The following is a 24,972-nucleotide window of genomic DNA, read 5'->3' on the forward strand; positions in this document are numbered from 1 at the left end:
TCATCCATCCTATGCCCTTGCGCCACTACCTGTAATACAAATAAATTGAGTGGGTCAAGCTTGGGAGCCTGGTGAGCATATAGGGTTTTCAACCCACAATAAATAATTATATTTAATTTCCACCAACCAACAATAACCTAATTACCAATTCCCGTTATTCTCACTTTACATCCCTAAAACAACTAACATAAGGGACCTAGTCTAAGAATATTTCATCGGGGCAACAACACATGCTTCGGGGGTTCCTCAACAATATAAGTCAAATAAGGCAACCATGAGGGGGATGGAATACATCGAATGAACACCCAAGTTCATTAACACCTACAGGTTATGAGCCTGCTAGCGTTCCACTGGACTATCTAGAAAAGTCCGTGGTCATCATCTAAATTCCGCTAGATGACTGGATCAAAACAACATCGAGGCCTCTCATCTGTTTATTACACACCAACTATCTACCCATGTTCTACCCAACATATTAGTAGATAAAATATACATTTTTATACATAGTTTTAAAACCTGTATAGCATGCTCAATCGATACATTTTCCACATAACAGATGAGGCACACACACATAACACATATTTCATAGAGAAATAATCAGATCTATAAGATAGAAGAAAGTGAATATACATTCACACACATAACAACAAAATATACACATAACACGTATTTCGTATAAAATACTTCATAATTATGCGTTAGAAGAAAGTAACTACAGACTCACTTGATCAGAAGATGATCGGATAGCACTACGACATATAGAAGTAGTACTCTTCGGCAGATCTGGAAGATCTTCACAAAAACCGGACTCCTCGCGGGCAGAGCTTCGGCTCGGGAATTGCACTTATCGGGATCTTCGGGGCTTCGGGACTTGCTTCGGGATATTTCTTGCACGTAAATCGAGGTAAAACGGGAGAGAGAAGAGAGAAAATAGCAACCCTAAACGGCTGGCCCTTCAAATATATTTATAGGGCAAATTTGGCCCTTGCCACGTCGTGGCAACCTTTTTCCACGTCGTGGGCTTGGTCGTCACTGCATACGTCATCGCAAGTTGCGTCTGGGGGACTCTCGGAGGTGTCAGAAGACTTTCCACGTCGTGGCACTGCTTGCCACATCGTGGTATCTGACAGTTTTGGGGTTTCGCGCCCCGAACTTCAAAAACTCATAACTTTCGCATACGAACTCTGTTTTTGACGTTCTTTATATCGACGCGAAGGTGAGATTATGCTCTACAACTCTCGTTTAGACTCCATTGGCTAATTTTGACTTGATTTTCAATATATTATAAGTATATTACTTATATATTATATTTAGTAGGTCGGGACAGGAAAACTCTGTTCGAAATTCATAACTCCTTCATCTAAACTCCGTTTTCGTCTGTCTTTTTATCGTTGGAATACTATCAATGAGATCTTCAATTCTTATTTAGAAATTTTTGGCTAAATATCACTCGATCTCTATTTCGAGTATTCGGGCTGCATACCGCTAAGTCGAAACTTCGAAAAATCATAACTTCCTCATACGAAGTCAGATTTGGGCGTTCTTTTAATGCACGCTCTCGGTTTAAGGAACTCTACAACATTCGCTTAGATCACTAAGGCTAAATATTGCACTAACGTAAATTTCACTTTTTACGTCATTCAGCGTTGCCGGTTCTGTCGCGAAACTTCGACAGGTCATAACTTCTTCGTTATAACTCGGATTTCGGCATTCTTTATATATTCGGAAACCTCGTTTCAACTACTACAACATTATCCATAGATATTGGATTTATCTAAAATTTCATTTCGATGCTTATTTTTATTCTTAATTAAATTAAGACACACAATTAAGCACATAACACATAATACTCAAATAATACACTTCTATTATTTCAAAACGGGTTACAAAGGTTAACCTAGACTATTACATCAACGAAAATGCCTAACCTAGAAACGCGGGCGTTACACCTAGTCCCTGAGCAAGATTTTTAACTCGGATGATCCTTAATGGTAAAATTCGTAACCCGCCTGGTCCCTCACTTAACATTCCGTCTATTTTGTGGTTAGAAACTCTTCACGTGATAAGCACGCTGGGGGTATTTTTGTCTTTTCATATCACCCAGTCTTTAAACATGGTTTATTTGTCTTCCTCCCTCATTTCTTTCTTAATCGCAGTCTGCTCCTCCCACCTTTCTTCTCACAGCCGATCAAACATGGTGAAATGCAATTGTGGTGCGATAGGCGTTATATGGACTTCAACTACGAAGAGAAACCCAGGTAGGGCATTTTATGCTTGCCCGTTAGAGGTATGATGCTGTAATTGTTTTAGGGGATTTTCTATTGTAACCCTAGTATGTGTATGTGCTAATCGAAGCTATTGACAGTACATGGACCAAGGTCTGGCTTTATTAAGTGGGTAGATGAAGAAAAGCATGGTCATGAGGCGGAAATGAAAAATGAAGGGCTTGAAATCCAAATTCAAGAACTTGAGGTCCAAAATTGGAATTTGAAGGCATTGTTAATAATAAGTTGGTTTTTGTTTTTTGGGATACTTGTTTACAAGTTGTAGTGTTAGCTTTAAGATCAACTGATGTAGTTGCAGTTGTTTACAATGCATTGTAATGAATTTTATTTGTATCAAGGGTACCCATTTATTAATGAAAATGATATTTTGTTGAACTTGATTGTATTTTACAATTTGTTTAGTATATTGGGACATTGCTAAAACTACATTGCTAAAAGCAATCAAAAGATTACATTGTTGTCAAAAACTAAGCAATCAAAAAATGAGCAATCACCATAAAATCAACAAAACAGATGACCAAAATAAAAGCAATGCCAAAAGCAATTAAAAGATTACATTGTTTGTCAAAAGAAAAGTACATTGCTAAAACTAGATACTATAATTACACCATTGTTTTTCAAAAGCAATCAACATAACCATGACAACATATAACCTAGTTCAAAATAAGACAATGTTTGTCAACATCAACCAAAACAATACATAAGCACCTAAAAGCCACATTTATGGGGAACCTTTCCCTTTTTTGCTAACACATGCCTTCACTTTTGCACTTCCATCCTCCACTTTTGCACTTCCAGCACCACCAACATTCCTTGAAGTTTGTGATCCACCATCCTTCACTTTTGCACTTCCAACCTTCACTTTTGCACTACCAGCACCACCAACATTCATTAAAGTTTGTGATCCACTAACATTCCTTGAAGTTTGAGAACCATCAACCTTATGTCCCTTGCAAGTCCTTGCATTATGCCCACTTTTGTTACACTTAGAACATGTCACTGAATTTTGTGCTCTTGACAATTGGTTACCTTTCACCAAATCCTCAACCTCCATGTCAGATCTCCTTCTTTTTTTCTTTGGTCTTCCAATGGGCACATGGTGTTTTGGAGGGAGTAAGGTTGTAGGGCATGTAGACTTCTCCCACATGTTCCTTCCATTGATTGGCTGAATTGCAAAAGAATACATATTCTTCCATGTTTCTAACCAATATGTTCGATGGACCCAATGTTTGGGTATCTTATCAATTTCTTTGTTCTTCAACATCTCCCACATAGTTGTTATTGCATGTGCATATGGTATCCCTATTAGTTCCCACCTTCTACATGAACATGTTTGTTGGCCCATATCTACCATAAACTGTTCCAGAAGATTTTTACTGACTTGATATTTCCCATTCCCATATAAAACAGACCTTAATTGTGTAGCCTCTTTCTTCAGTTTTCCAAACCATATGGTAGCTATAGGAATCAAGGGACCTGCAGCTTTATCAATTTCCTTTTGCACAGTTACAATTTTCTTCATTAAGTACTCTCTAATGTACTCCAAATATGTAATGATTGGTACATCACGACCTTCAACAATCTTGTTATTTAGAGATTCACACATATTGTTAAGCATAGCATCTGTATGAGCTCCACCTGATAAATCATTAATAATGCATCAGTCATTATTACAAAGTAATGATCTAACATTAAAATCTACCTGTAAAGTGTGAACGAGACCAATGTTGAGGAGGAATGTTTTTAAGCCACTCATACGCATCATTATTAAGTTTTCTATGTTCCTCCATTGATCGTTGAAACTGTTGAACAGTAGATGCTTTTGCATAATCCCATAGCAGGTCTTTGAATTGCTTTGCCCTCCAATTAGCTTTCATGTTTTCATGGATATGACGAAGACAATAACTATGCCCAGCGCATGGAAACAACTTTGCTATAGCAGGTAACACTCCCTATACGTGAAAAAATGTATTAAAAGTATACCATATATAATGTATTAATTTGATATTTGAATTAATACCTTTTGTCTATCTGTCATAAATGTAAAATTTGAGTTGGTTCCTAAACCCAAATCATCCCCTAGACAAGTTAGAAACCAAGTCCATGAGTTGGTACTCTCAGATTCCACAACAGCATAAGCCAGTGGATATGTTCCATTATTACCATTAATTCCCTACATAAGTAAAAATTTCACAATTAAAGCACCATCAATAACCTAAAATACAACTTTTTATAATATAAATGTTGTTCATATGAAAAAGGTTACCACAACTGAAAGTATTTGTCCTGGGTATGGACCCTTCATAAAAGCACCATCGAGACCAAGAAAGTCTCTTCTTCCAGCAGCAAATCCCTTTTTTAAAGGACCAAGACAGATGTATATGCACTTGAAAGTTCTAGTTTTTGCATTTGGATTAGGTTCACTCTCTACATCAATCTTCACAGTCGTGTTTGGGTTATGTTTTTGAAGTTCTAGAACATAATCTCTCAATAGAGCATACTGACCAACATAATCCCCTCGCACCTGATTGAGAGCTTCAGTTCTAGACCTAAACACTTTCATCTTGGAAAGTCCCACTTGGTAATCACGTTGCAGTTGTTCTTGTAAAGCACGAATTGGAATGGTTGGGTTAGATTCCACCTGAGTTGCAATATTTTTGGCGAGAAACTTATAAGTACAAGCTTTAACATTTCGAGTTTGGAGACAACGATGTTCTTTGTTGTAAGATTTGACCATCCAGTTTATATCACGTTTCTATTTACTAGCGTAGAGGCTCCACGGGCACTTCTCTTCATCTTCATTGTTGACTTCTTGTTGACCTTCCCCACTATTGTCTAAGTTTCCCAGCTTTGGAATTGTCCCCCTACACACAACTCTTACCCTATTCTTATCATTTTTTTTTCAAAACCAAGTTCCTTTCTTGTCTCAATAGCATGGAGTTTAACTCTTTCTTTAAACTCTTGGGCTGTATTAAAGGTTTGAAGGGTATAAAAAGGTTCAACAACATTTTCTTCATCATTCTCGTGAGCTCGTTGGATAGCTTTGATGGTCTTCTTTCGTTGACCAGCTGGACCTTCATCCGAAGATGAGTCTGGCAAAAGTACCTTGTTATTTAGTACTTCATTAAGCTTTCCAACTTCATTCTCTTCTTGTACCACATTGTCATTCATACCTCCAACCCACTTTGCATCCATATCAATGTTATCATTGAAATCATTCATGTCAACTTCTACATCCTCTAAGATGTTGTCATTGTCAACATAAAAGTCTACATCATCGGACTCATTGGATTCATAACCACTATCATCGTCAAAGTTGTCCCCACTTCCAAATTCTTCTTTGTTTATGTCCTCAAACATGTCCCCACTTTCAAATTCATCCCATGGATCCTCTCCATCCTTGTTACTATCCCCAAATTCAACTTTATTTGTGTGCTTAAATTTGTCCCCAATTTTAACTTCAGCGCATGGATTTTCTTCCTTGTTATTATCCCTATTATCAATAACAGTTAAGTCCATATTGTCATTTCCAGTGAGGTCCGTTACATTAGCCTCTTTAGAAGCATCCCCAACAACATTTTTCCCCAGTATCATACCAATCTAAGAAAAGCCTACGAGAACATGATGGAGGTTCAATAATTTCCTTTATTTGAATTTTTGATTGATTTGGGGACATTGTGTACGTATGTAATTGGGTTTTTCCATGCTCAATATAGACTTCAATCAACTTATGCTTGGAAATGAAGGTACCCAGATGTCTCACATCCTGATTACTACCTAAAGCAAATAACCCGAAATCTAAATATGAAAAAGGTCGTTTAAAGTGATAGTACAAAGGTATACCTTCATCAACATAGCCTAACTGTTCCATCATTTCATCAATGTCGTGCACTGAGAAAGTATCCATGTCAAGTAAGTCCACATACGTTTGTTTTCCTTTGATGTACTTTCTTCCAGGAAATTTGGTGAACTCTCCACCATGGTACAACCTAATGGAAAATATTGTCGGATACCCCTCTGTGAAATAACCCACTTCAGATAAGGTTTCAACAAAATCAAAGTTATAGAAGATTGGGAGTGAAAGAATACTTACAGTAACGACGTCCAACATCGATTTCCTCCATATTTGCACGTATACGTTACAACACAATTGCGTTTCAGAGGCGAAGATATCACGATTAGGGTTTTCTTATCTCGAATGAAATTTTTGTTTGGGTTTTTCTGAACGAAAAGATGGAGTACTGAGCAAAATGATCGCCTGTTTGTATACAACATGGCGGTAACACTAGAATATTAAAAAGACAAAAATGCCCCTGCATGCCTTGCACGTGGGGTGTTTTAACGGAGCAACTAGACAGAATGTTATGTGAGGGACCAGGCGGGTTACAAATTTTATCATTAGGGATCATCCGAGTTAAAAATCTTGCTCAGGGACTAGGCGTGTAGGTTACCCCAAACCACAGGGACCATCTGCGTAATTTACCCAAAATTAAAATAAACATAGAGTGGTATCCAAAAATTCCTATCAATGGAAAATATGTGTCTTACAACTGATTGCTTATGTTGATTTGTCGAAGAGTTCACATACCCTCCACCTGTAAAAGAAGTACAAGATTATGTGCAAAATTACAATAATATCCTTCAAAGTTATAATTATCACCAATGTTTCTGTAGATGTAATAATCCATCATAACTTACATTTAACACAATCTCTCATAAAGCATTTTTGAGAGAGACATTTATTGTGTAGTATAGGATGATAAAGAATTACTGTAATCAAGAAAAGGACCCTACACTTATATCCAAGAGAAAAGAACTTGACAAAACATATTAATAAAAAAATAAGACATTAAATGGAGAAATTCTAACCGTATGTCCTCTTTTCCTCCCTCTTCTACTAAAGATGTAATAGTAAATATATTCATTTAATATCCCTGTAAATTAGGGTGATTATATAATAATGATGTTATATGACCATAAACATTATTATGAGTGATTCATATTTCATACCAAGGAAACAAATCACTATCAATGTTTTAAATCACTACCCTTATGAAGAAAGAAGTCCCATCTGCAAGAATAAAAGAATTGACACTTTAAAGTGCTTAAAGAAATTCAATTAAAAAAAACTTTATACTTACTATGATCTTGAAGAACCAACATACATAAGTATTCGGAAAATGATCTCTGGGGTTCTTTGCATCACATTAACAGATGCTAAAGCAGGATGGCTACCCCTTTAGAACACAAAAAAATAATAATAAAAAACACACCTTTAACATGGAAGGGCGTAATATGAAAATGAACATGATATCAAGTTACCAACCTTATGATTATCTTATTGATATCTTCCTTGTTTAAATGACCTGATCTCTGAAGCAAGAAACATACTTTTAAGCATGTAATTTAGATTAATGTTTACATTTTGACAACCAAATATTGTCCCATATGATGGTTCGTATATGTCAGTTCTAGGATCCATGATTAGTCTAAAGAGATGATGTCATCAATTAATTACAATGTACGATTCAAAGAAACTAAATTTACTTTCATTAAGAGAAAGACATGTGTACCTTCATGTGGGAATCATAGTTTGAAGTGTCATAAAGCATGGAAATAAAGAAAACCTGGATTAGGCATAATGATGCAGTTTGTAAGAAGTAACAAACTAAAGACACAACATCTTTTAGAAAACTAGTTTGGGTAAGACTAAGATGAAATCCATAAGAAATTACCAAACATGCATAAACTATGAATCTTTGGAATATCAATATATAGCTTAATCTAACAAAGTTGCTTAAAATAAATAAACTATTTGATACCTTTCCTTGAATGCATTCCCTCCGACCCATTGTCCACTACATGAGTTCTTGACTCCAAAATTATACTTATAATTGGATCGTGAAACAAGGAACAAGATTTCTACTGGTCATATTATTGAAATATTGAGATACTTAAATGATAATTGCTCTTTATGGACGATGAGATGTTGACTCTTTAAATATCACACAATATGAACAAAGCTTTAACTCAATAGCTATATCCTTAACCTAAAATTCAAACATGAATCCTAGAAAGAAGATAGGAATAAAGAATACAAGAGTATTAAAAAAATACTGATAATAGATCCAAACATTCTGGAAATCGTGATTGACGCTCATTTTGAAATTGAGCCCTTTGTCAAAGGCATACACCTTGTACCAAATTTGTATTAGTTTAAATGTAGGAAAGAACTCATATGCTTATTTATGTAATCCATAATATTACGATCATCAGGAAGTAGAAATTAGACTCAAGATGATAATCAATATGAAATATCTCATTGACTAAAGGTAAAACATCATAAAAAACATCTAGATACCAAGGGTTTTAAACTGTAATAACAAAAACAAAATGTATATAAATAACGAAAAAACCCTAAGATAACCAAAATTAAGAACTTAAGGAATGTAGATCTTATAAAAAGAGTTGGTGATTTGAGCTAAAAATGTAATATAAGTAAGAGAGATACATGGATATGGAACTTGCATGCTGCTAGAAAACAGAATTTGAAGTCAATGAAGACAAATTTAGATTTGCTCTACTTTATAAGAGAGGATGAACCGACATATCAAATGGCGTTGCAAGGAAACATAGAGTCAAAAAGGTAGACTGTCGGACCGAGATGAATGCCAATGAGGATGTGATTTATGAGGTTTTCCAATACTCTTCAAGCATACTTCAAAGATGGGCGATGCAGGTGGACGGTGGTGGAAGTGATTTTCAGGCGGAGGAGGGATTCGAATCGACATAGGTTCGATTAGGGTTTTGGGAAGAAACGGTTTATAGCTTTGGAAAAAAAAATCAGAGAATGAAAATAAAACGGGGCATGGAAAAAAAGGGGAATGAAAATAAAACGAGGGAACTGAAAAAGAAGGAAAATTTGGGAATAAAAAAAAATAGGAGACGTCAATTTTTTTGCAAGCGATTGGCGAGTGCCAAGAGGAAAAAGACATGTGACTTTAGTAATTCGTCGTTGTTGCATCGCTAAGGGGTTTTAATTTGCGGCGGATTAGCGATGGAACATTTTTTGTCGATAAATTCTTACCATTTCCATTTCATAGAAAAAAAAACTTATTTGTTTACTTTTAGAAACGAGATAATATATAAATGCTATATTTTGAGGTCCGATTCTCGATAATTAATGTGATCATCAACCTTTAATACGTCATATTATAACTTATCGAAGTACGTACAAGACATTAGGGGTGTGCAATAAACCACATAAACCGTACAAACTGCCTGTGCTCACCACACCGCACCGCATAATGCGGTTTTGGACGGTCACGGTGCGGTTTATGGTTTGTAACTTTTCTAAACTGCACTATACGGTGCGGTTTATGGTTTATATTTACAGAAGTACGGTTCAAACTGCACCACGCTATATATTAGTATAATTTTGACATAGATTTTTATGATGTTGCACCTGATAACATTCATTCTTGAAAGTTAATATATAAAACTATTCATGAACATATATAAACACTTTACTACTAAATTGTTTGTTAAATCCACAACTCAATTGATTCACTGTTAAATTTAGTTTAGAAATTAAGATGGAATACTTCTTTACGATTAATATATACACATAGATCTACGGTTTATTAGTTAATTGTACAATTCATGCATAACTATGTTATAATTTTTAACTAATTTAATTATTTGTAATTGTCCCTAAAAGAATAATTACACCATACGATTTATGAAATAGAACAACCATTAGCATAATAATGTTGAAAAACTAATCAAACCGCATTTAAACCGTACAAACCGTCCGCAGTACTAAACCGCACCGTACAACAACATTTAAAGTTTTCATGGTGCGGTTTGCGGTTTCTAAAATTCTCAAACCGCATATGCAGTGCGGTTTGCGGTTTTAACTATAAACCGTACCAAACCGCACCGAAAGAGCCCTACAAGACACACATTCACGATGCACAACATATATCGTAAAAGACAAAGCTAATTGACAAACTTGTTGAAGCGTCGTTCAAAAGTAAAACCGATGTATCACACCCCACAATATGATTTAATGTGACAGTATTCTTGCTCAAACAATGAGTCGTTGTCGTAGAAGTCAAGATATCCAAAATGATCAAATGACTTGAATTTTCTCGAGTGCTCCTCATCAACTAACTCTTCTGGTACTGATATGATCCCTTTGTGGTATGTAAATAACCCTATTGAGTATCTATATGCATGCCCTTCCATGACTACTCGATGATAAGGAGAGTGCACTCTGTCATTACTCCATGCCTATGCATATAACACTTAATGTATCACGTATATGTACCTTCTAATTAAGAGAAGTGTTGGATTTCATAGGGATAATGATCTTACCTTGAATGCATCACCTGCCATGACCAAGAAAGATGAAGGAGGATACTCCACATGGATCCAGTTGTTGTCCTTGTATTTAACCTCTAATCCATTCACTTGGTTTTGGTTGAGTATGGATATGAATGTCTTGTCCGTGTGAGATATGGAACCCATTTTTGTCTCGCCTCCATTTGGGGGTCTGTATTTCATTACTCTGAGAAGATATGTCACGGATTCATTGTAGGATTCATGGTACCTATGCACTCCATAGCTTTCAAACGCCATCTTCCTAACGCTTTGTTCAATTTCAGAAACTAGTTTTGCATACGACTGAATCATTCTACTGATCATAAGAAAACCAAAAGAAAGGATTAGTACGTAACCCACTGCATGGAAAACCAAGGTTAATTTTTTCGTCAAAATAAAGTTTCTTCTTGTTGTCTTTTATTTAGATAACAATATGGATGCATGCATATATTTTTTTATAGCATTAACTACATAATAATTACCAGAAATTGTCGTTTCCAGAGGGCCACATAACATTTGTGAAGTTATTAACAGCATTAACACTAGTAGCATGCTCAATTCCCATGCTTTCTAACAGTGGAAGAAACGGGATTTGGCCTACATAGCCATGGTAAGCCTTATCGGAAGTGTTTTTTATTTTAGTTTCCAGCGGAAGATCAAATAGGGTTTCTAAGGCATCAAATACTTCCCTACGGGCTTCCTTAGTAACAGTGTCGCAAACGACCAAAAAACAACCATATTCTTCAAGTGCATGCCTCACTTCACTGCATGCCGAAGACCAGCTGGAACTACTAGATGTGCTTTGTTTCATATCTACCATGTCAATCACAGGAATCTTGGGTTGTACAAGAAAGCCCATGATGAGAGAGAGAGAGAGAGAGAGAGAGAGAGAGAGAGAGAGAGAGAGAGAGAGAGAGAGAGAGAGAGAGAGAGAGAATCTAATGGAAGACTTGTTTCAGGTAATACCTTAAGCCGTTATACTGATGAAGTCTATATATAAAGAAAGACGTGGTTAATGAGAGATGCTATATATATTCTTTAAGTCCCTGAAATTAAGCTTGACTTCGTTTTATTATTATTATTTATTTATTTCAAAGGATTCTTTATTATTGGATACAATGTTTCTTGTAGTGTCACACTTTTGCTGACGTATATATATGATAGCTTCATTTCAACTAACATTTCCCTCAACCCGAAAATACATTGACGGAAATCATGGTTTTTCATAGATCAGATGTTCTCTGTTATGAAATAGATCTATTTCATAACCGAACGATTTCTAAAGTATGGTGGAGGAAATATTTCAGTTCATTCCTTTTTCTGTGAACATTTCCCAAAATTATTACACATTAAAAGACATTAATTGAACATTGCATTGACATATCGTCATTAGATTTCAACACAAATCAAAGCTTATGTATCCTGGCAAATAGTAAATTTTGATACTTGGTTACCACTTCGTCTCAGATATATGAAACTTTATAATGACTTCGTATCAAATTCGAGATTTAGGTAATTATACTGCATGGAATGATTAAAATTTGAAATAATTGAGTAAATTACAAGTTTCGACCGTTTCTTAACGCTGTTTCCATACCAAAATGTCAGTATAAATAATTAGTTTACAATAATTTGTTCCTTTTCCAGCTGTTAAATTTTTGAGGATCCTCCGTGTTCACTACAAGAATAACTACCTATGGCAACGACACCTAACCTAACGACTATTGTCGTCAGTAAAAGTATGGGTATGCCGACGACATGTCGTCGCTAGATTTTACCAACTTTGACCAAATTTGTTTGACCTGAAGAGTTGTGCTGATGATATGTCGTCGCCACCGATTCAGTGGGAGCAACGAAATTGTTCGCGGTCTTCTGAAAACCTACCCGACGAGGGTATAGGTTACGACAAACGTAACTTCCATTTAGTTTTATTCCATGATTTGGAAAACAAAAACGATGTAGTTATCAGAAAATTATCTCAACAACTTGTCAGCATGCCACATAACAATCCGCGTGAAAAATCTATCTCGACGACTGATACGAACCTGTGTCGATGACATGTCGTCGCTATGGTTGGTATCTATACCGACGACAAGTCGTCGCTATACTTATCCTGACGACATCTCGTCGCCACATGTATTTAATAAAACTTAATTTTTTTCGAAAATCATTTTCGACGGACCCTATACCGACGACTATTTCCACCTAGATGACTCTGTGTGCATGGGCAAAGCTTTATTAATTATTAGGGCGAGAGGGCACAACCCCCCTGATTTTTTTGGTTAAAACTAGTCACTATATTTTAATCTTATACATAATAAGCCCAAAAATATAAAACTTGTTCACTAGTTTTTATACATATTATATTTTCGATCATCTCAAATCAAATGTTGAAGCACCACCACTGACTCTGTGTCGACAACACCTATACAAACGACTATGTGCCGACGACACGTCGTCAACATACCCTATCCCTATTACATGTCGTCGGTACATGTTATAAAATGTTGACGTCATAGGGTGTTAATGCTGTAATGGTTGTACGTTGATTTATTTCAAGAACAATTTAATTTGGCCGTTTAGCTTTCTTCTTATTTGAATTTTGAACTTTATATTAATCCCCAACCTATTATTCGTTCACATATCATTTTTTCCATAACATACATAAAACAAAATTTCAATCCAAAGACCTGACGGAGCGTCGAGGGAAGAACAACAGGACCCTTTCCCGCTCATCAGAACACTGCATCGGGAGTACGGGAAAGCCAGTGTGGGAAAGGGGTGGGGGGTCTGGGTGCCGCACTCTCTCTCCTATTCCTATTGGCTGATTTCTTTTAACGGTAAGAAATCAGAAATGAATATATATATATATATATATATATATATATATATATATATATATATTAGGTGTGAGACCCATGTATTACATGAGTTTATTTAAAAAAAAAATTAAATATTAACAATTTGAAAAGTTTGAATTTCTATAAAAAATGAGAAAAATTTTGAATTATTAAAATTATTGACGCTTTAATGTATTGAATATATTACATATATAAATCATTTCTCATAAATACCTTACATATTAAATGTGAAATTTTAATTTAATAAAATGACAAGTGGAAAATAAAAAATTTAAAATTTTTAGAAAATGCATGTGTCCAAATGAAGGAGAAGAAGACATGTGGCAAAAAAAACCTTTATTTATTAGAGTACTAGACGAATTCTCGCGTGTTGCGCAACGAAAATTAAAAACATATTGTTAAAATATTGAAAAATATATGTTTAAAATGGTTATGTTATTGACATTAACTTTGAGATAATATTTTTACAATAATTTATATATATATATATATATATATATATATATATATATATATATATATATATATATAGGGAATAGTTATATGGAAAATGAATGATTAGAGCAACACATATTTGAACCAATGAAAACATGACAACACATCACTTCCACAATAACTTCCACAATACATTACTTGTAAAGAAAGAAATGGACACGTGTCATTTGATTATTGGTTCCGGTAGATGTTGCCCTAGTTATTTGTTTTCCATAGAACTCATTCCTATATATATATATATATATATATATATATATATATATATATATATATATATATATATATATGTATAATTTCAATTATTTTGAAAAGTAATATTCATTGATATCAACCCACATTCATCATTAATAGAATTAAACATAATTATCTATTTAGTATTATTTTTAACAGTTATTATTATTGATTAATTATATTTTTACTTATGCGATCATTTTCTAATTTCAATAATGATGTTCATTTATAATACAATTTATTTATAGCTAAATGTAATTTATAATTTGATGTTATTATTATTTAAAATTGTTATTCATTAATTTTAAATCACTTATTATTAATAATATATTAAAGAAGACTTTTAAGAAACACTTAATATTATTATTAAAATGTGAAACATACACTAAATAATAAAGTGATAAGATAGACAATTTGGATTTCGAAAGAGACTTAAATGGATAGTATGACATATCCATGTAATTTGATTTTATTATTTATAATTATTGCTTATTAATTTTAAAACCACTTGTTATTATTAATAAGTATAATTAAAATGTTAAACATATACTAAAATATAAAATGATAAGATAGATAATTTGCATTTTAAAAAAGTCTTACATGGATAATATGGATAATATGACATATCCATTATTTTTAATTAATTATTGTTTTGAAGCAACACGAACATACAAACATGTATACAATAGTTAATTAAATATTATATATATCATTTTCCATAACATATGATCGATAACATGAATCTAATCTAATTTACATTAAAATTTCAACCACAACATACAATGATATTCTTAAAAGAATACTTAAATCAAAAAAATACAAAAAAGAATTAATATATAACAAACTTACAAATTAAAAACTTCAACATAATAACATGACTCGAAAAATTGTTCAAAGCCCTCAAACCAACACAAAAAACTTTAAACTTGTTTTCTTTGTGAATTTTGAATGTTATTTGTATTTGTGTGTTTACTAAAAAAGATTGACATTTTTATTGTAGAGTATCCATTAATTGTTTATTAAATATATTATATAGGTTATAAAACCTTTGAATTGTTAATCATTATTAAGAGACTTTTGAATGATATTTATTAAAATAGGAGCTTTCAAATGCATGAGGTGTTTGCAAATTTTTATGGGAGTTTCAAATGCATGATGTTCAAGAAAAAAAATACTAGCTTTATAAGTATATATATATATATATATATATATATATTTTTTTTTTTTTTTTATTTTTTTTATATTTCTTTCCCCCACTATAAATACCAACCAACCCAAAATTATTTTTAACTTATTTCTACATATTCTTTCTAAGAAAAACATTAAAACACAATGTTGTCATCTTCATCGTCCGCTTCAACGACTTAAATGAAGACATTATTTGTCGGTTCCGTTATGGCGAAGACTGTTACATATTTTAAAAACCGACGAGGCCAAACTTCATGTTCACAATATAAACAAAGAAAAACACCATTGCGTAGAAATCGCGAAGCTGGCCACAATTGTCTTATAGACTGCTTTGCAGATGACGCCGTGTATGCTGAGAAGTTTCTACAACGGTTCCAGATAAAGAATGAACTATTCTTACGTATTGTTGACGGTTTGGAAGCCCGTTTTCCATATATTTATGGAAACTAGATGTAATTTTTTAAGTTGTGTTTTTTCAATATTTATTGTTTTCTAGTTTTTTTTATTTATAATTTTACTTATTTTAATGTAATTTTTAATTAATAAAGTGGTTTTTATTTTTAAGTAATTTTTATGTTTATTACTCATTTAATAAATATACATATAAATCATCAAATTCAATTATTTTTATTTAAAAAAAGTAAAAGAAGCTTTCCACACACCCTACTTTTGATAAATGAAAGAAAAGATGACATAATAGCAAAAAGTAAAATAAGCTATCTGGAAATACCCACCGACCTAACCGAACATCATAAAATTATAATTCTAAATTAAATAACATAAAAAAAATGTAATGGGTTTTTTTTTATATTCTTAGCGCTAACCATAGAATCATTCACTATATCTATTTGATTAGTCAAAAAAGAAGCTTCATAGTTTTTTTTATGTTATTTTAAAAAGGCTTTTGTGCTGGAAACTTTATTTTAAACAAGAAAATCATAATCCAAAAATTGTTGTACACTACATACAAGAAATATATCACCTCTAAAGACCTTAAATGTCATTGCTATTGCTTTTATCGCCGCTATTATACTATTGATGTTGTTGATCATATATATGTTGTTGGTAGTGTCGCCGCTGTACATATATTGTCACATTAATAACGGTCACGACTAATGCCATTATGGTCGCTATTGATGTCGGCGTTATTATTCTGTCACCGCTAGAGATGGCGTTGCTAATACTATTTTTTTATAACATTTGTTGCGATACCTAGTTGCTGTTATTGAGGTCACCAATAGTCCCGTAACGATTACGATCAACCCGTTGGATATATCTCATAGATGGACTTTTTATTTTTATATATTATCTTCAATAATTTATAAAATTTATAATTACTGAAATTTATCCCTTTTCTATTTACTTGAATTATAAAGTCTATATATTCAATAACTAATAAAAATCAAAGAAATTTTATTTTTATTATTATTATATTTTTGTTTTTGTACTATAATTTATTCTTGTAGATCTAGGCATAAACAATCAAATAACAATAACCATTTTTCCCGGTAACGGCGGCAAAACTAACGAGTTTCGTTAGTTTTATCATAATCACCTTCAAGAAATTGAATTTTTCATTATGTTCCCATATGTAAAATTCGGTGAGGTTTTGGGGCGCTGCCCCAAACCCCGCGGGGGCTCTGCTCCTCGACCCCGGCCAGGGGCTCTGCCCCTTGGACCCCTACTTGTTTTCTGTCTAGGAAAGAAGTGTCATGATTTGAATATCTATTTTCGTTTTTTATTCATTATTCGGGGGTTGATGAAGAAACCAGATAGTTATATGAGTGAAAGAAATAGGTTATCAATTTGCAGTAAAAGATTGAATCTCATTTCCTATGTACAAGAGTTAAGAAAAGTAAACATAAGTATTAGAGACTGTTTCCCCCAAGATTAATTAATTAGTGATCATAACTTGACGTGGGTTCAAAAGATCAACTTTATGGGGTTTTTTTACTATCTATTATCATATGTATCACCCTAAACATAAGTATTAGAGACTGTTTACCCCAAGATTAATTAATTAGTGATCATAACTTGATGTGGGTTCAAAAGATCAACTTTATTGGGGGGGGGGGGGGTTACTATCTATTACCATATGTATTACCCTAAAGTAGATTGATAAAAATGAGTGGATAACTAGGAACACTAAGGTACACAAATGATTCGTAATAGAGATTATGTAAGTCTATTTTTCTCTGGATAAAAAGAATTCTAATTGGGGCTTTAAATTGGTAGAAATGATCAAGGAGTACTTCCCACGATTCCGATCCAGAGTATACTTCTATTCATTGATTAAGTAAATAACTATCAAGAACGAAGTAATCCTTTAACTTTGTTTAACGTCCCCCTTTTTGAGAAAGGAGAATAAGAACGAAAAAACTCAAAAGACTTAATGGAATTGCACTAGAAGTGTCATGATTTGAATATCTCATAGCGGGACCCCCAGCCAGGGGCTCTGCCCTTTGGACCCCGCTAGGGGCGCTGCCCCTTTGGAAACCCTGGACCCGGGGGCGCTGCCCCGAACCCCCGACTAGTCGTCGAACCGGCTTCTGATTCGATCTTATACATACGTGCACTCTGCACAAATCCCATACATATATTAGAGTACAAATCATGAAGCCCTTGGCTCACATGTTGGTTCCAGTTACTTAAAATGACATGGTGACATTAAAATCACCAACAACACGTTCAAAACCAATCTAATCATTTTGTGAAGCTTTATGCTTTTGAAGCCTATGTTCATTTATGAACATTTGTTAAATTGCTATGTTAATATACTTGGGTTATTATCATTTATGTTTTTTTTTAATTAATATATGTTCATTTATGAGAATGTGTTAATGATCATGTTAATATGCTCTTTTATGCTCATTTATTTAATTTTGAAGTATATGTTCATTTATGGACATTTGTTATCAACATGGTCACATTTCATAAAAATCTTCAAAATCGATTTGATCAATTTCATAAAAAGCTTTGAAATTGATCCATGTTTGAGAATATATTGATTTGTTAAATTATAGAGAAAATCAATCTATAAACGCCGTAAACATAAATTTCCTATTTTTTATGGATTTAATTATGAAGTTGGTTATGTGGTTAGGTGATCTTATTTGGTTCGTGTTAAACTATTATATTAAAAAATTATTTGCTTTTTATATTAATAGAATAAAAACAAAACCTCAGAAAAATACAACATGTTTTAATTTAATTATTAAAAAAATCATCATATTTTTAATACATTAAAACACTTATATTTTTCTGATAATTTAATTGAAGACTTTTTGATCTTAGAAAAACCGAACCTATTTCATCAAATCATTAAAAAAAAACCACTATATAACTTTTTTAATGGGTTAAAACACTATATTTTATGAAAATTTTAAATCTAAAGGATTGTAACCAGTAAACTTTTAAAAATCAGTTACCTAATATTTCAAAAAATCTTAAATTAAATAAGTTTAGAAAATATATAGGTTTTAACTTTTAACACAGTAAAAAATTAATATAATGATTTTTTTTTTAAATCTGAATAAATATATTAGATTTTTTAAAAAAAATTTAATACTGGATTTTCGTTTTTTTTTGGAAAAAAAAGGGTGCCGCTGGTTTTGGGACCAATACGGCAAACACCGGTTAAGCCCAATATCAACCACACTAGGCCACCAGAGATTAAGGTGAGGCCCAATTCACTTAATCCATTATTAATGAAATTCTTACATCATTTCACCTTTTCTATATGTATCTATATGTATATGTATGGCCGACTTGAGCAGTAATACTAATACCCTACATCTGGACCTATCTGCACTACATTAACCAATTAATCGTGTATTTCTTCACAGAAAAAACCATTTAATCGTGACTTTGCAGTTTGCTCAAGGGAAAACCATTTTAATCGTGACCATATGTGGGGTCGTTGATTGGCCGTTAACCTTGAAGAACATATTTCATCATTATTTCTACATTTAAATTGTGGGAAACCGATTCAATCCCTATAATTCACTGCGAATTCGTCGGGACAATTGAAATCTACCGCGCTGGTCGTTTGAAATCCATGCTTTTGGAGGTAAGCGAATCGATTGTCTCCTACTTTAGGGTTCTTATCGGGGATTAAGTAATGAAATTTCTGATTCCTACGTTTATTTTGTGTTTTTGTTTTATTGTATTTTGATAACGAATTGTATGATGAAGATAATATTGTGTTGGAGGTTGTTAAACGTTTCAAAATTCTGTTTGTAATTTGGGAAAAGTTGATGCCCCCGTCGTCCTGAAGAAAGACCTAAATTATGATTTTTTTTTATGTCAAACTTACTACTTATGAAATGCAAAGGTAACGTTGGCTTAGTTTTGGAGTTTACACTTTTAAGTTGTTGTGTTTTTGTGGTACTTGTACAAATTTTTCTTGAAAAGTTTATATTCCTTACCTATTTAGAAGTTTGAAAGATCCATTTTTTGATGCCTAGAGGAAGTAATTCTTTTGGTGATTGAAATGTAGGGAGAAGTTCTTAGAATAAATGGTAAAAACCACATTTTCCTTTACTTTTGCTGTCAATAGGATATTGTGTATGTTTATTTATTTGAAGCAAGTTTAGTTTCTGGTTCATAAATCCTCCTTGTAATTCAATCATTTTGGCATTGATTTTCCTTGAAGTTTGTTAATAACTTGGTTAATATGTTGTAACTGTTAGTTGTTCCTCATTGAAGTTTAAAAGTTTATGCTGCTAATGCTAATGTGATGATAATTTGTTAAATGAATGTCAATGATTGTTTATATAAATGTTACTAATGTTAATGTCAAATTTTGACCAACTAGGCTTGGTTACGTGATAAGTGTTATAGAATTTGTTGATATAATTTGGTGTTCAAGTTTGTGTAGATTAATTGTATTTATACATTTCTGATGTGGTGGTTGTTTGGTAGGAGGTGGTGTCAGCTATGGATGTTACAAACACCAACAGGGAGGGAGCAGGGATTCCACTTATGGTAATGAACTTTTTCCCTTATATCTATTCAAGTACTACATGCAAAGATAAAATGAGTTACATGTGATACCCAATCAAGAAAAGCAATGGACATGTGCAGAAATATGTATTAAAGTACAAGAAAGGATGTTTCACACTTAATTAAAACAAGAAAAAAATTTACAACATAATATCACAAGATGTACTTCATAGATTATGGGAACATAAAAAGTTATATATATATATATATATATATATATATATATATATATATATATATATATATATATATATATATATATACAAAATAAATACAATTGTTTGCAAAATACTCAGGTAAACAGCAATGTGATAAGGAACAACCAGACACCTCCCCCTTCATTTCCATCTGTAAATGGAGCTGCAACTTATCTTTCTGAGACAACTTCATATCTAACCAGTTGTTTCCCTGCTATTTCTGGTATGCATATATCCAAAAGTTTCTATATATATATTTTTTTGAGGAGGAGATTAATGTTATAGCTTTATGCACAGATGATGTGCCTGGAGGCCCTGATGCTCCTGAAAAAATGGTACTTGCTTCTGAAGAACTGAGAGAACCTTTATTGAGGAACAATGGTGGACCCCCTTCTACAGTTTCAGGATCATTCACAGCTACTACTAATGCACCACGTATTCGTGAGGAAATAACACGAATTACTGAAGGAGATCATGCTCAAAATAATGCTTCTAGTGTGCAATCTGATGAAACCAGGACACCCGGGATTTCCATGTTTCAAGGGTAATAATAATTTACCTCTACTTAATTGATTTAGGTTTAGGGGCTCTTTCTTTTCTTTTACTAATTAAGCTTTATATGTGTATATATCTGTCCAGATTAAATCATGCCTTCATTAGATCATTAAGACATGACCTTTGAATTTATAATTAAATTTAACAAAACATATATTTATTTACTTACATGATGTTATGTTATGTTATGTTAAATAATCAGACTTGTTGACCGGGTTCGGAAGACAATGCATGGGTCATCTGATGACATTGGATGGCTACAAAGGGATCCAGAGATGCCACCTGTCGAAGATGGGACAGAACGTTTTAATAGTATTCTTGAAAATATTGGGTACAAGGGTTCTTTATTTTATATATATATATATTTAATATCACCTGCTATATTTACCTCAAAAATCTTTTATTTTATTTTCTTCTTCCTGCATCAGGCATGGTATACACGTGTTGCCAACCTCAGTGGTTTATCTCTTGGTTCCAGGTAATTTATAGATTCCTAGACTTATAGCATTCTACTTTCAATTTTTTCTTATTAAGGCATTGCATTTAACCCTTTCTGAAAAACTAGATATTTATTTGAAAGTTGAGATGCTAACTAGACAATGTTTTTTTTTTTTTTTTTTTTGACTTAATGGACTTAATACTATTGGTACAGGTCTTTTTAGCAACCATGGACCACTTTATTTTACTACTACAAAGGCAACTTTCTCAAAAATGGGATTGACATGTCACATTGCTAAGATTCATAGTGAGGTATTATTAATATTAATAATAATAATGTTGTGTTATACTATTATTAACATGAAATATTTCAGGCATCGGTTGAAAAGAATGCAAGAGAACTAAAAGAGTACATAGAGGAGATCTATTGGGGTTCCAAAAAGCGTGTTTTGCTTTTAGGCCACAGTAAAGGGGGAGTAGATTCAGCTGCTGCTTTATCAATTTATTGGCCAGAATTGAAAGATAAAGTTGCTGGGCTCGCGTTAGCACAAAGCCCATATGGTGGTAGCCCTATAGCTTCCGATATTATGAGAGAAGGGCAAATTGGGGATTACTTCAATGTCCGAAAACTTATGGAAATCTTGATTTGTAAAGTCATTAAGGTACACATCCTTTTCCCATCTATGTATAGCTATCAAGATTAAGTGCTGTGCTTAACCCATTGAGTAAAAAAAAAAAAACATATAAAACTTAAGTTCCTAAGACATATTTAGTTATTTACCACCCTTGGTTTTGAAGGGCGACTTACAATCCCTCGAAGACCTAACCTACGAAAAGCGTCGCGAATTCTTAAAAAAACACCACTTACCCAAAGAACTCCCGGTGGTGTCTTTCCACACGGAAGCCAACATCTCACCAACCGTTTTAGCGACACTTTCTCGCGTGGCACACGCGGAGCTCCCAACATTCCCTCCTCTATCATCAAACCAAGCGGCGACTGTGTTACCGGTTGTAGTCCCGTTAGGAGCCACATTGGCCGCCTGCGCTCAACTTCTACAGAGCCGGTACAGTGAAAAGAGTGACGGGCTCGTGACGTGTCGGGACGCGGAGGTCCCCGGGTCGGTCGTGGTTCGACCCAAACGCAAGTTGGACCATGCGTGGATGGTTTACTCTTCCACTAATGATGACCCTTTGGAACCCGATGCTTCTCAAGTGTGTGAGGCTTTGTTGACTTTGGTTGTGGAAGTTGGACTTAGGAAGAAACATTATCTTAGTGTTAAAGAGGAATGAGGGGTATTTTTGTACATTCATGGCCCCCGTTGCCATGATTCGCCTTTGAGTTGTGAAGATCATTTTTTTTATAATGGAAATGATGTAAATACTTTTTAGATGTGGTTTTTGGTTTTTGGGGGGAAGGTTATGCTAGTTATTAACATTGAACATGCTAAATGTAAGAAATAACAATGCGTGCTTTCATGTATTTGTTTATTATAACATCCTAAAGCATATAGAATGAAGAAGAAGATTACATTAAATGTTTCTCAACTTGGAAATGATGCAAGAACTTGAAAGGAATCATAGTTTTCTTCTATAATCTGAATGCCCTTAAGAAGATGAAGCTTTCCCTTATATACCTCCCTCAAATCGTTCACATGAATCTATAATATTAGTTTCCAATTACATTATAATTATTTAGTTAACACTAAAAGTCTACCCCAAAGTTGCATGTTACAACTAATTACCTTTTTAAGCAATGTAACTCCAAAGAAAATAGTCAGGATAATGTTCAAACTATGGATAGATACAAATCCATTTTGTAAATACCATTGAGTGTGAGGGTGTATTGATAAAGATCGGAGTACCTACACCCAAGTTAGTCAAGATAAGACATGAGACTATTGATTGCATCTTTATTTGAATATCAATAAAACAATAGTATTATCAATTGCTTGTGATGAGTTAAATGCATCTGAGATTCACGAGAACATAACAGTAGAATCCAAAAATGCATCATTCTTAGATTATATGTTTCCTTATTTGAGTACAAGAGACATGAGTGTCCCAAAAGCAATCGAGCATGATGGACATTCACAGGACGATGAAGTGGACTACAAAGTAGAGTCACGGCATAGATAAATCATTTAGGAATGATTTCTATAGTTATAAGGTTGATAATGAACCTCAAACAATCCAAAAGGTGTTGACTTCATTTAAAGGATTTCAATGGAAAGAGAAAATTCTATATGAAATGAATTCCACCTTGAGAAATCACATATGAGAGCTATTGGATCTACCCACATGATGCAAATTACTACGTTAAAAATGGATTCTCAAGAAGAAAGTAAAAATAGATGGATCCATTGAATCATACAAGGTCATGTCAGTATATGTAGAACAATGTGGCATTGATTATTTAGTGCATATTCTTCCATAAATCGCGTATAAAATCTATTAGATTGTACTTTTGTTGCATCAATTGTAAATACGAAAGTACATCAAACGTACGGAAAAAACCAAGTGGCTACATCACTTCTTGGAGAATATTCCACTATGGTCTAAATCAATCATGCAATTTATATACATTAATTATGATAAACAACTAGTTGTGCGACCCGTATGTTATACGGGTTTGGTAACAAAATATATATATATATATATATATATATATATATATATATATATATATATATATATATATATATATATATATATATATATATATATGAAGGTTTAAACAAAAATTTATTTAAATTTGAAATTTAAAATTTAAAATTTAAAATTTGAATTTAAAAGGAAACATAGAAACATATTAAATACAATATATAAGTACTAATATTGTAATTTATTGGCTATTTTTAATTAAGGCAATTATTAATTGGTGTGTAAATTTGATTGTTAATTAAGAAAAGATAAAAAATGAGAAAATGACAAATGGAAAAAAAATTATTCAAAAATACCAAAAAATGACATGTGTCCAAATTAATGTAAGAGTGACAAGTGGCAAAAAAAACCTTCATTTATTAGAGAGGATTAACGAGTGGATTCTAAAAAAAAACGATATGTATAATGGTAAGTCATGACATATATGAGGAAGACACAATACCATTAGAAAACTAATCTCAATCGTGTTATCTCTATTGATGATGTGAAGTCAAACGATAAAAAAAATCATCCATGTAAGAGAGAAATGAGGTCATATTGAAGGGAATTATGTGCAAGTGGGTGTAAAGACATCTGAGACGGTGTAATTGGTTTTCTCTCCAAAAGAATCTTTATGAGGAGAACCTAGACTCCAACGTAGGTAAAGACATTAGAGGCAATATAAGTAGGACA

At 33.1% G+C, this 24,972-nt stretch overlaps 3 protein-coding genes across 3 annotated transcripts; 1 reads left to right on the plus strand and 2 right to left on the minus strand.

Moving 5' to 3' along the window:
- Positions 1 to 3,006: 3,006 nt before the first annotated feature.
- LOC145063741 (uncharacterized) lies at positions 3,007 to 5,022 on the minus strand. The gene is made up of 4 exons (XM_079011331.1): positions 4,552 to 5,022; positions 4,306 to 4,458; positions 3,988 to 4,237; positions 3,007 to 3,923 (listed from the first exon to the last, which is right to left on the minus strand). The coding sequence occupies exons 1-4, from the start codon at positions 5,020 to 5,022 to the stop codon at positions 3,007 to 3,009; spliced, it is 1,791 nt and encodes a 596-aa protein (XP_078867457.1).
- Positions 5,023 to 10,093: 5,071 nt separating this feature from the next.
- LOC145062831 (putative 2-oxoglutarate-dependent dioxygenase AOP1) lies at positions 10,094 to 11,529 on the minus strand. Its single transcript, XM_079010423.1, has 3 exons — positions 11,153 to 11,529; positions 10,665 to 10,986; positions 10,094 to 10,580 (listed from the first exon to the last, which is right to left on the minus strand). The coding sequence occupies exons 1-3, from the start codon at positions 11,527 to 11,529 to the stop codon at positions 10,335 to 10,337; spliced, it is 945 nt and encodes a 314-aa protein (XP_078866549.1). The 3' UTR covers positions 10,094 to 10,334.
- A 7,710-nt stretch (positions 11,530 to 19,239) lies between these two features.
- LOC145062134 (alpha/beta-Hydrolases superfamily protein) lies at positions 19,240 to 23,174 on the plus strand. Its single transcript, XM_079009769.1, has 9 exons — positions 19,240 to 19,514; positions 20,369 to 20,431; positions 20,746 to 20,869; positions 20,944 to 21,190; positions 21,404 to 21,532; positions 21,630 to 21,679; positions 21,854 to 21,951; positions 22,014 to 22,301; positions 22,438 to 23,174. The coding sequence occupies exons 1-9, from the start codon at positions 19,503 to 19,505 to the stop codon at positions 22,927 to 22,929; spliced, it is 1,503 nt and encodes a 500-aa protein (XP_078865895.1). The 5' UTR covers positions 19,240 to 19,502; the 3' UTR covers positions 22,930 to 23,174.
- Positions 23,175 to 24,972: the final 1,798 nt, after the last annotated feature.

Source organism: Lactuca serriola, chromosome 7, assembly GCF_051521515.1.
Source record: "Lactuca serriola cultivar US96UC23 chromosome 7, Lser_US96UC23_V15, whole genome shotgun sequence".
NCBI classification, from domain to species: Eukaryota; Viridiplantae; Streptophyta; class Magnoliopsida; order Asterales; family Asteraceae; genus Lactuca; species Lactuca serriola.